This window comes from Harpia harpyja, chromosome 1 (assembly GCF_026419915.1).
Source record: "Harpia harpyja isolate bHarHar1 chromosome 1, bHarHar1 primary haplotype, whole genome shotgun sequence".
NCBI classification, from domain to species: domain Eukaryota; kingdom Metazoa; phylum Chordata; class Aves; order Accipitriformes; family Accipitridae; genus Harpia; species Harpia harpyja.
This window is the reverse complement of record NC_068940.1, coordinates 27,306,972-27,323,743: the sequence shown is the minus strand read 5'-3', so window position 1 is coordinate 27,323,743 and position 16,772 is coordinate 27,306,972. Positions and strand designations below refer to the sequence as shown.

At 42.8% G+C, this 16,772-nt stretch overlaps 1 protein-coding gene across 1 annotated transcript; it reads left to right on the top strand.

Annotated features, from left to right (window-relative positions):
• Positions 1-113: 113 nt before the first annotated feature.
• On the top strand, positions 114-8,516 carry CCT5 (chaperonin containing TCP1 subunit 5). Its single transcript, XM_052781778.1, has 11 exons — positions 114-301; positions 889-949; positions 1,047-1,211; positions 1,725-1,923; positions 2,694-2,886; positions 4,385-4,534; positions 4,861-4,980; positions 5,390-5,575; positions 6,573-6,710; positions 7,079-7,259; positions 8,229-8,516. The coding sequence occupies exons 1-11, from the start codon at positions 197-199 to the stop codon at positions 8,354-8,356; spliced, it is 1,626 nt and encodes a 541-aa protein (XP_052637738.1). The 5' UTR covers positions 114-196; the 3' UTR covers positions 8,357-8,516.
• The last annotated feature ends 8,256 nt before the right edge of the window (positions 8,517-16,772 follow it).

Below are 16,772 nucleotides of genomic sequence, written 5' to 3'. Positions count from 1 at the left end.
ATCCCTCACCGTGCCGGGCGCTTCCAGAAAGGTCCGCTGGAGGCGCCACATAAGTCCCGCTCGCGAAATGTGTCGCGCGGGCTGCCTTCCGCGCAGGCGCGGAGCCCTGCGCGGGCGAGCGCGCTGGCGTCACGGCGCGGCGGGCGCGGCAGTATCCGGCTCGTGCTCGCCCGGTGTGTGGGAGACAGCGGCAGTCATGTCGGCCATGGGGACTCTGGCGTTCGATGAGTATGGGCGGCCCTTCCTCATCCTCAAGGACCAGGAGCGCAAGACGCGCCTCATGGGGCTTGAGGCGCTCAAGGTGAGCGAGGGGCCGCCGGTCCGTCCGCGGGCGGGCGGGCCGGGCCGCGCCACGCCACGCCACGCTGCCGTTGGGAGCGGGCGCCGTTAGGCCTCGGCGGGAGGATGGAGCCTGTTGGGCTGAGAGGGTCCCTGCCCTTCTCTTCTGCCCCGTGTCGGGCCTGAAGCTCGGTCGTTGTTCCCAAGAAAAGGCCGTGGCTGGGCGAGGAGGCGGCCGCGTGTGAATGCGTGGGATTTAAATAACTGGCGGAAGAGTGGAGCGAAATTATACTGGTTTGTCCTTCTAGCGTTGCTTGCTTTTGTTGCTTCCCTGCTTTAAACCTCGGGGCTGTCATTTTAGCTGCTCGGCTTTTGCGTGCTTTAGCGGTGCAAGTGCAAGCTGTGCAAGAAAAGGCACGGGAAGTGTTTCTGGCATAAAAGCGCTACGTATGTGTTGATTTGGGTTTTTTTTTTCTAGTCATAATTGGCTGTTGTCAGTTAAATTGCAATATTTGCGTTAGCTTTTTTTCCCCTGTATTTTTCTTAGCTTAATATTACGATTTGGGGATGCGTGGTAATGATTTAACTTATTTCACCTTTGTTTTATAGTCTCACATAATGGCAGCAAAGGCTGTAGCAAGTACTCTGAGAACATCCCTTGGGCCCAATGGTAATAATGAAATATAATTTTAATGGTTCTTTCTCAGTAATTTTTTTTTTTTCGGATTTTCTAGATTTTGCTTCATGCTTTGAATATATTTTTTTAGGCTTGGATAAAATGATGGTGGACAAAGATGGTGAGGTGACTGTGACAAATGATGGTGCTACCATCCTGAATATGATGGATGTGGATCACCAGATAGCCAAACTTATGGTGGAGCTGTCTAAATCTCAAGATGATGAGATTGGCGATGGAACTACTGGAGTCGTTGGTAAGAACAGATTTTAAATTTAACTTGGCTTTTCCAGCTTTAAAATCACGCTTCTTCAGCTATTTTAAGAAATTTTGTGTGAAGTAACAGTAGTTTTTCTGTAGCATGTTTTTAGAGTATTTATTGCTTCGGCATTCTTGTCAGTTTTTGTATTAGGAGTCTTTTAATCCAGAAGATGTCTTTGTGTCTTTTCGAAGTATGGCTACATTTTAAGTTAGCGTTGAGACTCCTCTTTGTACTTTCAAAATTTTTCTGCATAATTTTCTTCATAATCTTCTACCTGTCCGGCCTTTGTGCCTGTGCTTCTTTTTGGTCCAACATAATGCAGTTTTCTTTCCAAGCATAGCAAGCAGGGGGTTGTTTATTGTTATTTTGTCATTTAAGAAACCTTGAACTGTGAAAATGTTACAGAAAAAAATCAGAAGTCATACTTCTTAATCTTTTGATAATGCATTAAAAACGATGCTTCAATCTGTGGAAGTGTACATGTTGTTTTGAAATTTTGTCTTATAGTTCTGGCTGGAGCATTATTGGAGCAGGCTGAGCAATTACTAGATCGTGGTATTCACCCTATCAGAATAGCAGATGGTTACGAGCAGGCAGCCCGCATTGCAATTGAGCATCTAGACAAAATCAGTGACAGCTTTACAGTTGATCCACAGAACATAGAACCTCTGATCCAGACAGCAAAGACAACGCTAGGCTCTAAAGTGTAAGTCACAAAAACTTCAGAAGAATATTTAAGTTTCCCTTAAAAATACTTGAGCCGAAGGGAGAAATCCTGGTGTTTTGATGAATTATTGAATTGTTTGTGTTACTGGAGTGGCTGCTGAAGGCTCTTTAATGTTTGATTTTGGCTAATTTCTCAATTGACTCATGTCTCAGGGTAAGAAACTGTGAATCCTTTTTCTCTAAAGAGTCAATTCCATGAGGTTAAACAGCTGCAAAATCAATTTCATTCTAACCTGTTAGTTCCAGATTTCTGCATCATAGCAAATTCCAAGAGTAATGCAAACCTTTTAAAAATAATAGTGCTATATTTCAAAGGTTTATTTTGGTTTTGTTTTTTCCTTTAAAAAATTTTTGTAGGGTAGTTCCATAAGTGCATTTTTTATTATAGGTTCTATGTGTAGTATATAAATTCAGACATTGTAAGGGCTTCCTTTGCAGAGCTGTCTTAACAGTGGTTTCTGTGACTTGAATGTTTCTTAGTAGTTAATTCTCCTCACTTGTTTCAAATCTGTATCTTGAGACTATGTCCACAAAGACTACTTAGACAAACCATATTGCATGTTCTGTTTTCTGCCATATGTAGCACGTTTTATTTCAGTGAACAAACAAGCAGGACTCCCTCTTTTAATGGAGCATATAAAAGTTGTTAGCTATAATGATACTTTTTTGTGTTTGAGATTGATAGAATCACTTTTTTCTTCCAAATTGTGGAAATGTAGTGCAACCTTACTGTATTTTTTTTAAACCTAGAGTTAACCGTTGTCACAGACAAATGGCAGAAATTGCTGTAAATGCTGTGCTGACAGTAGCAGATATGGAACGTAAAGATGTTGATTTTGAGCTGATCAAAGTACAAGGCAAAGTGGGAGGTAGACTGGAAGATACACAGCTGGTTAAAGGAGTGATTGTGGACAAAGATTTCAGTCATCCACAGATGCCTAAAGTAAGTGATGTCCCTGTGTGCATGTCTCATCTGTGATAGCTTAAATAAGATTGTCTAACCCAGTTCAAATGCTGTTGTAGCATTTCTTAAGTATTTAAACAGTGTTGTGGTTTGGCTTGGGTTTTCACTCATACATTAACAGAGAAGGGGGAGAGGAGCATTAAATTCTTCATGTTGGAAGAGACCGAGTTAGAATTTACAACAATCTTGAGAAATGCGGGCGGGGGGAATTACTGTACAACTAAGTGAGGACAGGTGCAGAGTTCTATGCAAAAGCACAAATGATCATCCATAGTAATATGTTTTAGATTCTTAATGCAACTCAGCATCAGGAAATGCTTCTTAAACTTTGAGTTGCCATGTTGTCCTGTTTTGAACGCCCCAGAAGCTGTCCTCCTATTATACTTGGTGTAGGTAAGGTCTCTAAGTCTTTGTGCAGCATACTTCAAGAAAGATGGAGGCAATTTAAAATTTCTACTATTCTAAAATATTTTCCTAGTAGGTGACATGGTTTATCCTAGAAAAAGGAAGCCTAGTAGAAAATTTCAGTCATGTAGTACATAAAAGGTGGCTATGATGACAAGTATGTAGTATTCTCACTGGTCATGGTGGATAGGGCAAATAATGGTTTCACTGAAGGTTTTTTTCTGGGGGTTTTTTGTGTTTCGTTTTTTTTAAACATTAAACTATAAAAAGACATCACTGGTAAAGATTAAGGGCTTAAACAGTGTCTTGAAGCTGTGGAATTTGTTCTAAGTGGGTGTCGTGGTTTAAGCACCACACAGCCGCTCACTCACTTTCCCCCCACCCAGTGGGATGGGGGAGAGAATCGGGGCAGGGGAATAAAACTTGTGGATTGAGATAAGAACAGTTTAATAGAATAGAAACGAAGAAAATAATAACGATAATAATAATAACAATAATAAAATAGTAATAATAAAAGGATTGGAATATACAAAACAAGTGATGCACAATGCTATTGCTCACCACTCACCGACTGATGCCCAGTTAGTTCCCAAGCGGCGGTCCCCCCCAGGCCAACTCCCCCCAGTTTATATACTGGGCATGACGTCCCATGGTATGGAATACCCCTTTGGCCAGTTTGGGTCAGCTGCCCTGGCTGTGTCCCCTCCAGCCTTCTTGCTGGCTGGGCATGAGAAGCTGAAAAACCCTTGACTTGGTCTAAACGCTACTTGGCAACAACTGAAAACAGCAGTGTGTTATCAACATTCTTCTCATACTGAACCCAAACCATAACACTATACCAGGTACTAGAAAGAAAATCAACTCTATCCCAGCCAAAGCCAGGACAGTAGGCTATAGAGACTTTTGATGGAATTACTTGGGTATAGTTAGTTTCACTTTAGAATAAGTCAGATGATCTTCATGTTCCTTCCTGTCCCTGTGTTATTAAAGATATGTCTATGTTTTGCAAATATAAGAAAGAGGTGTTACTGAGGTCAAAACTTAACTTTTTTTTTTTTTTTTAATTGTACAGGAGCTTAAAGATGCTAAAATTGCAATCCTTACTTGTCCGTTCGAACCACCTAAGCCTAAAACCAAGCATAAGCTTGATGTCGCATCTGTCGAAGATTACAAGGCACTGCAGAAATATGAAAAGGAGAAGTTTGAAGAGATGGTGAAACAGGTAGTCTTTAAGATTATTTCTCTGTTTTCTATGTTTTTCATAGCCTTTACACAAAGTAGTGTAGTGCATGGATTTATTTCTGGAAATGAGCTAATAATCCTGATAGGAGGCAACATACAAGTGATTGTAAGGCTATGAATAAAAGTTAAGTTTATGTAAGAAAGAGATACCACCCTGGTTTGAAATTGACTTTGATCTCTATGTATGCCAGATGGTTCTTCTTCAGACTTATGTTTTGCAAAAATGAGGAGAATTAAAATCATGAAATTGTTTTTCATTCCTGTGTTAGCTCTGATCAGAAGATTGACATTGTGTGTTGCTTTCAGATAAAAGACACTGGTGCAAACCTTGCTATTTGCCAGTGGGGTTTTGATGATGAGGCAAATCACTTGCTGCTCCAGAATGACCTGCCTGCTGTTCGTTGGGTTGGTGGACCTGAAATAGAAGTAAGTAAAATCTTCTAAAATTGGGCTTTGTACCAGTTCTCAAACATGTGTTAAGTAATACGCTGTACCAATTAAAAGTTCAGGCTTTCTGGGTGGAACTGCGTAATCATGTGTGGGTGGGTATTGGAGAAAAATCGTTGGGGTCTGTGGGAAGAACGTACAATGAATGGGACTATGGTTTATAACTGGAGTGTATGCATATTGCTCGTTAAAAGTTTTATGTGGCTAGGAATGTTTCTGCTTTAGTCTCGCTGTCTGCAGAAACAAGGCATTGCCTGAAATACTTTAAAGTGATGGGAAGATAATGTTTTGGAGTAGGCATTTGACAGATTCTCTTCCGCTAGTTTTATGTTACAAAAAACATAATGGAAAAATCTTCTCAAAATAACTGATGGTTGCTTAATTTCAGTTAATCGCCATTGCAACTGGAGGACGCATTGTTCCTCGCTTCTGTGAACTCACGGCAGAGAAACTGGGTTTTGCGGGTATTGTCCGAGAGATCTCCTTTGGAACAACGAAGGACAGAATGCTTGTCATTGAACAGTGCCAGAATTCCAGAGCTGTGACCATTTTCATTAGAGGAGGAAATAAAATGGTGAGATGCTTAGTTTGTTATGAGTGTTTGATACGTAAGTTGCAGAATGTGTAGTTTCCTTCAAAAGCATATTGACTCTTCTTGGTTTTGTCTAAATTATGCTTGCAGTGTGGACAAATAGAAGCAGGGGAGGGTTGTAGGCAGTCGTGACTGTGTTAGAAGTAGCTTGTTAGATTCAGATCCTTTGTTTTTGAATGGTAACTTTGTTTTCTCACTGTTAGACCATATAGTTCATAAATAGAGAAATAATTTTACCTGTGGATGCTCTGATTTGTTGGGGGTTTTTTTCTCATTGGAGGGTCACTTTTATGCGTAAAAACATACTAGCATTTTTGAAAGATTTGGTTTTATTACAGACCTAGGTATGTCACTTCTGATTTAGTCCAGTTAAAAAAAAAAGAAACCCAAACTAAACCCCCACCACCACCACCATCGCCCCCAGAATGAGACTATTTTAAATGCTTATGTACTTAACCTGGTTCTTGGTTGTACTGTTAGTGTTAAACTATATTTAGTATAGGTCAAGTCCTACTTTGATTGAAAATCCTTAGAGAGAAAAGAACATAACCCCTAGTCTGAAGAGTTCTTTAATAAATACTGCTTTAAAGGTTAGCATAACTTGTTAAATCCTTCTACATCTTTTGAAGTTGGGAGTTGACATAAATTGCAGTGTGAAAATGTTGGCATTTAAATTTAAGTGTTTTGTGTCTTGGAAATATGCAAGATTGAAAACGTGATCATGTAAGTTTTTGTCATTTCAATTTATAGATTTAACAAATAACATTGAAAAGGTGTGTATTTTTTTTATTCCTTCTCTGCCACTGCGTGTCTAACATTTTGTATTTTGAAATAGTATAACATAGCAGCAGTAGAACTGCATTAGAACCATGAAAAGATCCTACAGTTTATTTGCAGTTTCCATTTCTGTATTAGGAAACACATCTCCATAGCCTTCCATTGTGTATATTGTAAAATACATGCTATTCTGTAATTCCAGATTATTGAAGAAGCAAAGCGATCTCTTCATGATGCATTGTGTGTAATCCGGAATCTTGTTCGTGATAATCGTATTGTGTATGGTGGTGGTGCAGCTGAAATCTCTTGTGCCTTGGCAGTCAGTGAAGCAGCAGATAAGGTAAGAAGGGAACAGTTAACAACTTTCCTTAATTTATGAAGGGTAAATAAGGCTTAAGTCCATCTTAAGAGATTCCAGAAAGTGCACATTATGGAACTTCTGACATGTGCTGATAACCAATGTTAAAAGTGTTCCTTCTCCTCTCTGTAAAAATCATTACAAGTACCTTTTTCTTTTTATGATAAGAGCAGTTTAAAATTGTTTTAATTTGCAAGTAGTTACCATCCAAAGACATTCGTTCGGTTATTGAGATGCATATTCCCAAGAAAATCTGCATATCATGTATATATTGTATAGCTAGTGTGAAAATCTGCTTTTGCTAACATTGAAGTTTATAGGTGTATGAATTTAAATGTCTTTTCCCCTAGTGCCCATCTTTGGAACAGTATGCCATGAGAGCTTTTGCAGATGCCCTGGAGGTAATTCCCATGGCACTTGCGGAGAACAGCGGTATGAATCCAATACAGACTATGACCGAAGTGCGGGCTAGGCAAGTGAAAGAAAATAATCCTGCCCTCGGCATTGATTGTTTGCAGAAAGGAACAAATGGTAAGAACTGCACTGTGGCGAAGGAGGATCGTAACAGGGTTTTCTTTCTCAGAAGATCAAAACGCTTACTATTTTGCCTCTCAGCGCCCCCCTTTTATTTTTGAAACCTGTGCATCACTTCAGTTACAAACTCGTGCCATAATAAATGGTAATGCAGGTGGAGGGATATGTGCATGTCTACTAGGCAGAAAATGTATAATTGCTTGAAAACCTTTATTTGGTGGCAAGATCAGTTGAAGATGTTGGCTGACCTTGTGGTACAGGAATAAGTGTTACTCACTGTGAGGCAAGAGCAGGCTGTGTTTTAAATACTGCAGTTTTAGTGATCCACTTTACACCACAGCCCTGCAAACAGTTGTTTTGAGAAGTGGCTTGTGAAGAAGTAAATAAAAGGTTGGAAATGTCTTTAGGTAGTGTTGTTCACACCAGTACATGTGCATATATAGATCTGTGACAAGCATGTGGAGACTAAGAAACCAATGTATGAAAACTTACTTTCATCTGGACATAAGCTTTTCATACTCCTAGTCTGTTGCTTTTTTCAGAAGAGGTGGTAAATTTTGGAACACAATGTAAGGCACTGTGTTTATGTAAATTCATAAGCCTTCTTTGATTAGGTGTTTCTGCTTTACGGCATTTGAACTTCCACTTCTTTAGTGGTTGTGTAGCCTTTAGGATGCTTCTAATATTTGTATATGGAAACTGTACTCTTAAAATATAATGCAGAAAGATGAAAAGCTACAACTGGGGAAGACTTAGTTGGGAAAAGAGTTTGAATCTTAATGTTCTAAGATCTTTGGTAAGAACCCAGACAGAACTCTAGTTTGTACAGATTTGTTTGTCAGCTATGGTGGCCAAGAGTAACAATTCTGAAACATTCTTTAAAGCTACATGGAAATTACTATCTGAGGTTAAATGTTATATCTAGATTTGAGGAGGGTATCTAACTCTTCTGCTTCTTTTTGGCAGATATGAAGCAGCAGCATGTTATTGAAACCCTGATTGGTAAGAAACAGCAGATCTCTCTGGCGACTCAGGTTGTTAGAATGATTCTGAAGATTGATGATATCCGTAGGCCTGGAGAATCTGAAGAGTGAAGGTCGAAAAGCAAGAAACATTAAGGGGGCCACAGCAGTAGCGAAGGCGGTAGTATTCTGATGCTTCATCTTCCGCTATTTATTTTGGACACTTCTTGCTTCAGATACTGTAATGGCTAATTGTTGGAAATAAAACACAGTTTAGAACTGGTGGTTTCAAGACTTGTTTCAGAAGTATTGTTGCATCTTTTCTTAGACGGGTGTGAATATTCAGCAAAAACACTTCTTGAATGTATAGGAAAAAAACATTGATAACGCAGTAATAAAATTCCATGGGTCCTTTTCCATTGCTCCTGCAGCTAACTCCATTAGCTGCTTGTGAGCAAAGCCCACAGATTCTAGTTTTAAGAGGTCTGTCACTCTTCAGTGAAGCAAGCAGAAACTTTTTGTAGCCTCCAGTAATTCTCATATGTGTTAAATATATCAAGTATGAAGTTTTAATCTGAAGATTTAAAGGACCTGTATTTCATGCTTCCAGTTGCTTCCATTTTTTCTCTTGTGGCACCCTTTAAGTGTGTTCCTGATTTATGTGCAAGGAGGAGTTTTTTCAGGGGTATACACTTTCAGCCAAGTGGGGGTTTTTCCCAAAACTTTTGTCTATACTACCACAATTGAGTGCACTTGCTTTGTAACTCCCAAGTATGATCTTAGAATGGTAGAGTAAATTTACTAGTAAGGTGCCTTGCTTGTGAAATTATTAGCAAGAAACAAGTGGTAGACCAGAACTAATTGCAGATTTCAAAAGAGAGGGAATTACTGAAAATATCAACTCAACATTACTTGTGTTACATTTCACCTGCATAAAGTTTCAGAGCATGGTAGTACAGAGGAAACTTTCTTTTTTACTGGCTGCCGTTAGCTAGCAGGTCTTGTTCTAATCATTAGCTGTGATTATACATCACTTGAGTCAAACGAAGTCCTTCACTGAGTGCTGACAGAGGAAGAAGGGCAGAAATAACAAGGTTGACTTTTATGGTGGGAGAGGTCCAGGACTGGTTATAATAAAGTATATTTCCAGAACTGTTTGAGGAAGAACCCTGCAAAGCTTTGTTTTCAGTGTTGGAAAATGAGTACTGGGTGTTTCGTTGTTACTCTTTTGCCTTTTCCCAAATTAGCTTCATTTACATGCAGTTCAGCGGACACCAACAGTTAATCAGTTTTACTGCTGCTGAAGTCTGGCATTCTGAATCAATTCGTGGTTGTAGTTGTGAATCTAAAATCCCATAAATACGTTGGCTCACATGGAGCCATCTCTTACTTTTTTCAGTAATGCAGAAAGAAAACGAGCGTAGCTAGAACTTAAGAGGGAGTAATTTAATTGTACTGATACATCCCTTCCACCTCATAGTGAAATTGTACATGTGATAGAAAGGAAGTGAGAAAACAGTTATTCGTGTGTTACCAGTTTTTCCCCTTCAACTCCTGTCCCCTGTGCTTCTGGGCTAACCCCAGCCGGCAGCTCAGCCCCACGCAGCCGCTCGCTCGTTCCCCCCTGGCAGGATGGGGGAGTGAATCGGAAGGGTAAAAGTGAGAAAACTCGTGGGCTGAGATAAAGACAGTTTAACAGGGAAAGCAAAAGCCGCGCACACAAGCACAGCAAAACCAGGAATTCACTCCCCACCGGCAGGCAGGTGTTCAGCCATCTCCAGGAAGGCCGGGCTCCAGCACGCTAAGGAACGGTGACTTGGGAAGACAGATGCCATCACTCCCAACGTCCCCTCTCCGTTCCCCCAGCCTTCTGTTAGGGCGCGTGGTGTTAGATGGCGTGGGCTGTCGCTTTGGTTAGTTCAGGTCATCCGCCTGGCACTGCCCCTTCCCAGCCTGCTGCGCAAGCACTGTTCAGCAACAGCTAAAACGTTAGTTCGTTTTTCAGCATTGTTTTGGTCACAAATCTAAAGCACAGCGCTGTACCAGCTACTATAAGGAAAATTAACTCCATGGCAGCCAGAGCCAGCACACCTGTCCCACCCACATTGGTGAATCCTGTTCCCAAGTTGTTTCAAAGCTTCACTTAGCAACTCTGCTTCGGTTACATTTTCTTTCGGCATGGCTTAGAAATCGTGACTCTCCTAAAACATGAGATGCCGAAAAGAAATGGGCAGTACTGCCCACCACTTCTGCTCTGCTTTTGGGTGTCCTGACCAGGAGATTTGGGGAGGCAGAGGAGGGAGGGCTCTGTAGAAAGGGGGGGAAGCTGTGGTGATGCTCTGCGGATGGTGGATGGGGTTGGTTCACAGCAGCTTGGAGCTTGCAGTCAGTAACGTTGGACAGATCTTCAGCACGATGTGCTGGTGGTTTCTAAGGATGTGTGAGCTAAGACCTGGTCAGAATTAGGTGGTGATGGTGTGTTGGTTTGGGTTTTTTTTTTTTCCTCCAAGGGCAGGTTTTGACTGTAAACTGCTGCCTAATTCAGAAGCCTCTAGGAACACGGGACAATTTATTTTAAAAATCGTGAAATCATGTGGTTTTCCTGATCTGACTTATAGAAATAAAGGTTTTGTGCTCTGTATGTAAATATTTTTTAATTTTCAACCAGATCTTAGTATGGAAAGTCTGAAGCTTGGTGATGGAACTTTGATAAAAGTGTAAGGAAAGGAAGTCTTTTATATAGAGGCTTGTTCTTCTGCTCTTCAACATAACAAATGTATAGCATTAGCATTGTCAATAATTGTTGCACTGAGGCAATCGGAGGACAAACGACTTTCATCACAGCATGCAACGCGCAACTGAAAGTATTAAACCAAATTAATGAAACCGGGGCAGCTCAAACTGGTACACTTTCACAGCAGGAGTAATAGAATTTGTGCTTTGACGAACAGTGGGAATACCAGTACTGTGATTTTGTGCTGCGGTTTGCCTCTGGTCAAACGAAACAGAGCAAACGTATCTGAATAGTGCTAAGGTTGTGGGAGACAAACACTGATATTCAGACTAATCATGGTGTGCATGTAACCATCAGGAAATAAAAGCCTTGCCTAGTGGTGTATTTGGGGCTGAGGGCCACAGCCCCCCCAGTCCCTTCAAGTACTACTCCGTTACTCTGGGGAAAAGCCAGGTTTACCACTGGAGGGCAACACAGGTGTATGGTTGCCGCAGCAGATTCCATCCAGAGTTTGGAAAAGCAAGCTGAAGCAGCCTGGCAGGTCTTTCCCAGCATCACTGACATGGCATACATATGTCATCAGCAAGACCTGAATCTTTCTGAATTCCCCTCAAGGGCTCAGTTACTTGAGCTAGTTTCATGACTGACCCCATGTGCCCTCTTAAATCCAAGTTTTCACGTTTTCCTAGGACCCTTACCCTGGCCATCCCTCAGAAATTCAGAGAAATGAGGTCTGAGTGGATTTTTTTCAGGAACAGGGTTAAGCAGAGCTGTGAAACAACATTCTTGTTTCTCTACAGACTGACGCTTTTTAATACAAACTTATTTTTCCTTTGCTTAGGAGAAAAAACTGCTGTTTGATCATTTCTGACTGGGTTCTGCACGGGGCAAGATGCCTCATAACGTGAGCAGTGCCTGCCCAAACAATCTGAGCTGACAAGTTTGCAGGCACCCACAGGTATGGTCGTAAGTAGAGCAAGTCAAGCAGCCTTGCTAACACGTGGGTCTGCTAGCTCTCTCTGTAACATCAAGACACCTGGATATTAGGATACCCAGACCCAGACGTACCTAAACTAAGCTGACTGGCTCCAGAACCTGCCCGGGCTGGATGTCTTTATGCTAAGGCTGAGCATAAAAGAGGGCACCGTGGGAGCCGCTCTCCTCTGTGGCAGAATGGCGTGACCGTCCCTTGGACTGTTAAAAATTACTGTTATATTGGCCATGGGGATGGTTATTACATCCCCCGCACTCTTACCATCATCCGAGGAGGGATGATTCAGTTGTGAGGTTTGGGTCTGGGAGACGAGCCTTGTTCGTCCTCCCTGCATAGAAGTACGTCTCCATTTCATATCTTGGAGGGTTTCCCAGGAACCCTCTGCCACGGAACATTTCTCACGATGTTAAAGAGCCAATTAAATGGACTGACAGCGTTTGCTTTGTAAACAGCTCATCTCTGTGATACAAGAGAGATGGTTTGCTAAACTCAGATGACCGGTGTGTAAAGCTTTAGTATGTTCTCTGTAAGACGTGGACCCTGCGATACCTGCCTGGTGTACATGCACTAAAATCCACATCCTTGTGAGATTCCTCTCTGAGCTATTTGGGACCAGTAATCATGTTATGGCGAGGCAGCAGCACGGGCACTGGGAGAAAGCGGTCTCTGCCAGCTCTCCAGTGTCTGGGTGCTCGCTGAACGTGGGACACCGCTGTCAGGGCCCTGAGAGCGCTCTGCTTTCTTCCCACCAAGGGTTTGGCTGCTTGCGCTGAAGGGCAGCTCTGGCACGGCACACCTGCATCACCTCGAACCACACTGCTGGGGAAAATGCTGGGGGTGAGAAAGAGCTCAGAGAAGCCCTCCCACTTCTGCTCCAGAGCTGCATTTAAGCTCAGGCTCACGCCCTTGCTCCTCGCCTGAGCTACGTCTCAGCTATGCCTGTGCCGTGCTGATACTGATGCTGGCTTGACTTCCCGGCTTGTCCTTAGCCTTGCCTTGTCAAGTTGGACTTGCCTGGTGATCTGACTCTCCACTGACCCCGGTCACTGTGGCTGGACCTGCTCTGCTTTTCTTGCTTGGGTGCAGTGATGTCGAGGAGCTCTAGAGGAGAACGGTGGCCAGAAGTTGCCTGGAAAGGAGCACGTCAAAAGCCATTGAAGGAGCCCTTACTCTTCGGGATGAGCAGTGGGAAGACAGCTCTCCTGCAGCGTATGAGCAAGAAGGGCTGTGCAAGCAAAAGCAGAGCGAGCAAAGGAAAGCTGGGGAACCTCAAGGAAACCAGCACTATCTGATCACTTGCTTACAGTGAATGTGGGCACTTGTGACTTTAGTCAGGGAGAGAAGAGTAAAATATTAGAATTAGGAAAACAGATGTCAGTGAGAGTAATGTTATCAAGGATTGCTGAAGTTGTCAGGTGTGTGGGATGGTGTACTGCCATAAGCCCTCTCTCCCTCACAGAAAAGTCGTGCAGCTAACACAGGATTGTAAATGCTTGGTGTGGATTCTAACTCTTTTTCTGTTTGCAGTAGGGCCCATAATGGAATACAGTGTTTTCTCCCAACAGGAAAAGATCACAACTGCATCAGCTCCATCTTCAAAGTATCCCAACATAGTGGCTAAAGAGAGAGCAGCAATGAGGAACTTCAAAATGCTAAGAGTGAACTAAGACACTGGACTTGGTTACTCATCTGTACCGTGGTCATATCTCAGGGATTCCCATTCTACTTGGCTGGAGCTTCACTTCTTCTCTGCCTCCATCAGAATCAAGGGAGATTTCTTTCTTCCTTCTCTGCACCAACTGGCAGTGCTGCCAAGGACTATATATTCCCTCCCCTGAACTCCAATGTGTAGTTTGGTTCTCAAATCCACGGGGAAAAAAAGTCAAAATCTGCTGAAAGCTGGAAAGTGTCTTTGAGGAATTATCACCATACACTTGCCCTGTTCTTATCTTTATTTTTTTGAGATAAATGGATGAGATCCTTTAAGAGATAAAGGATGTTGGATTACATTAGACGCTTGGTCTGATGTGGTACAGGCATTCTTATTATCTAAGTACAACTATGTTGAGGCAAGCTTTTCAAAGTTTGTGTTATAGATAAAACTAGCTGATTTAAAGGACAAGCAATAACTGGCTAACACTGGTGAACTGGCAGATTGCTTCTGATTCTCATAAGGCAATTGTCAAAATTATATTGCTGCCTAAGACTTTTGAAGAGGCCTTTAAATGTACCTCTTTTCCTGGAACATAGTCCAAAGTTACAGGAAGAGTGCATTCTTCCCGTAGCCTAATTTCTGGCAGAAAACAAATAAAATTGGTTTATATTTGCGTCAATACTGTACCACTTCAATAAGCAAAAAAGCTTTAACTCATTAAAATTTACAGAGATGCCACTGAAGCAGCATTGCTTTCCCTCTTTAAATCTTTTTATTAGTTGGATATTAAATGACCAGTCTTGAAAAGATTTTCTTGAATTCACTCTTAATTTGAAATGGTTTGTTTTTAAAAGAAAAATAAATATAACCCAAATTTTTAAAAGTCTGGTCTGAATTAAAGATTTTGTGATTTCTGATACAGTATAGTGACTTTGTACACCATGCAAAGAAAACAGCCTGTTTCTCTAAAACTCATAAGTAACCAAGCTGATTCCTCAAAAATGTCATTTATTTTTTCACTCCAGATCAGGAGGGAGCGGTTTCCCCACTGGCACAAACAGAGCCCGTGTACACAGGGGGCTATCCGGTGTCACCTCAGCTGCTCTGATCTCAGGGCATGAGGGGCTCAGCCTGTCTCGGTTTCAAGAAGCTGCTTTGATTTATGTGCCTTATGGCACCTAGTTCTCAGAGTATCGTAAAAAACCTGTCCAACATTAAAATTGCTGAGTTCTCGCTCTCTAACTGGACTGTCTCGTGGTGAACTTCTCTGCCAGCTGCTCATATTCATCACTCCCTGACTGTTCCCATCACCCAGCTCGCAAGCGAAAAGCCCTCTGTGATCTCCTGACCTTTCTCCCACGCGTACACCACCGCCTCCTCTGCTGCCAGGTACGTGTCCCCACAACCCACGGGCAGGACCTGACGGTCCTCACACCCGGCTGGGTTTTCCAGTGAACATAATGCTTCTCCGAGGACCCTCGAACCACCTCGCCATGTGCTCGCCTCAGGTGGTCGTCGGTTCTCTCTGCTGCGGCTTCAATTTGAGTCTTGGTCTGAGCTGACGTTAGCTGGTTTCCTGTTTTCCACATCCAGCTACTGTGCTGGCTGGCATTTTGGAAGTGCCTTGACTAGACGGTTAGATATGAGGTCTCATTAACACGTCTCTTGGAATTGGAAGAAGGCCAAAGGCTGGGAAAGGCAAGTTTCCAGCACTGCCTTTGATTTAAGGGCAGCACTAATAGTTAAGGTTAAGTGAGTGCAAGTGCTAGTGACTGGGAATGAGCTCAGAGGGACAGAAGGGGATGTGCGGCGAGCGCTGGGGAAGCAGGAGTGACTGAAATGGCTGAAAACCCACTTAAGAAAGATCCTTTTCTGGGTAACTTTGGCACAAGGTTGCAATGGCACATCCTCTTAATGCTTGTCACACTGCCTCACTTTTCAGCTATGTTGACTCACTCCCTAAGAAAAGCTACTGCTACAAATCCCATGGGAGCTCCATTTCTGACTCCTCAGGATCTGGGTCAGGCTCGCTCTCCTGGTCCTTCATGCTGGGACCATGCGAGTGCCCAGGAGATGGACAGATCAGCATAACCTCGTCTTCTCTTCCTTGACAAAGTTTGCAGCAATTTCTTCTTTTTTGCTAATGCAAACAGTATGTGCCCTCCAGCTCCTGCTTGTTTAGGAAGAGCAGAGAACATAAGCAGAGATGTGCCTTTTTCAAAACTGTGCACTGAGTATTATTGCTTTTGAGTAGAAGTGCAGAAGCTAACAGGGCCAACAAAGTTCAGTGGATGTTTACCAGTGATTTCATTTCTTGGCTGAAACTAGGCATGGGAGAAGATGAAACTCCGTTCTGGAGGCAGCAGTTTAGAGCTGGTGGAAAACAGGTCATGTTACTAAGTCCCAGGCAAATCTGGATTCCTGAGGCAGGGGTTAGTGGGTATGGATGTTTGAATCCTTGGCACGCTCCCAGCACTGGAAGCTTCAGCTACTGCAAGGCAGCAGTGCGAGCATCCGAGGGACTGAGACGTGGTAACGAGAATCCCTGTAGTGAAACAGTCCCTTTAAGGTATTGCAAAAACCAGATCCCGCTTTGCTTCAGGAAATTGCTCTGTGGATGAGGCAGAATGGGGATAGGACCTCTGCACACCAGCAGCAGTGCAGTGTGGGATTATAATCCTTCCCTCCATGCCTGAGCTGTAGGCTCCGCTCCAGGTCATTAAAGGGAGGCAGGATAACTCCCATGAGGGTTTAAGTAGTGCCACAGATGAGATAGCAAAGGTCTTGTCGAGCACACAGAGAAGGTAATTCCATGGCTCTGGTGTCCCGATTGTCCAAATCAGAGACCTAGTCCTGTTGGCTGCTGGTCTGTGTGCCCGGATTTCTGTGGAAGACGGGACCTGGGTGACCAGTAGCGTGCACCCCAGGCTGTGCTCCGTCATGGAGGACGGATACAGAAGGAGTGGGCAGGAGATCATTTACACGTATCCCAGTTTATGGGCTGCCAGAGTTTATCAGCCCCTAATCCGGGTATGTTGAATTTATCTTGTGTACAATTTACTGACAGAAAATGTGTAAATTTATCCTCTCTGCATACTAACATAACTGAATCTCACGGTGAAGCTGCAGGGCTGAAAAAATGGGTTTGAGAAGGCTGTAAAGCCCT

Bases quoted from the DNA above. Each gene is read 5' to 3' on its own strand.
- CCT5 (XM_052781778.1), top strand. From the start codon at position 197: ATGTCGGCCATGGGGACTCTGGCGTTCGATGAGTATGGGCGGCCCTTC. The intron at 2,887-4,384 runs GTAAGTGATGTC...TTAATTGTACAG, and splicing joins GTCATCCACAGATGCCTAAA to GAGCTTAAAGATGCTAAAAT. The intron at 7,260-8,228 runs GTAAGAACTGCA...TCTTTTTGGCAG, and splicing joins TTTGCAGAAAGGAACAAATG to ATATGAAGCAGCAGCATGTT.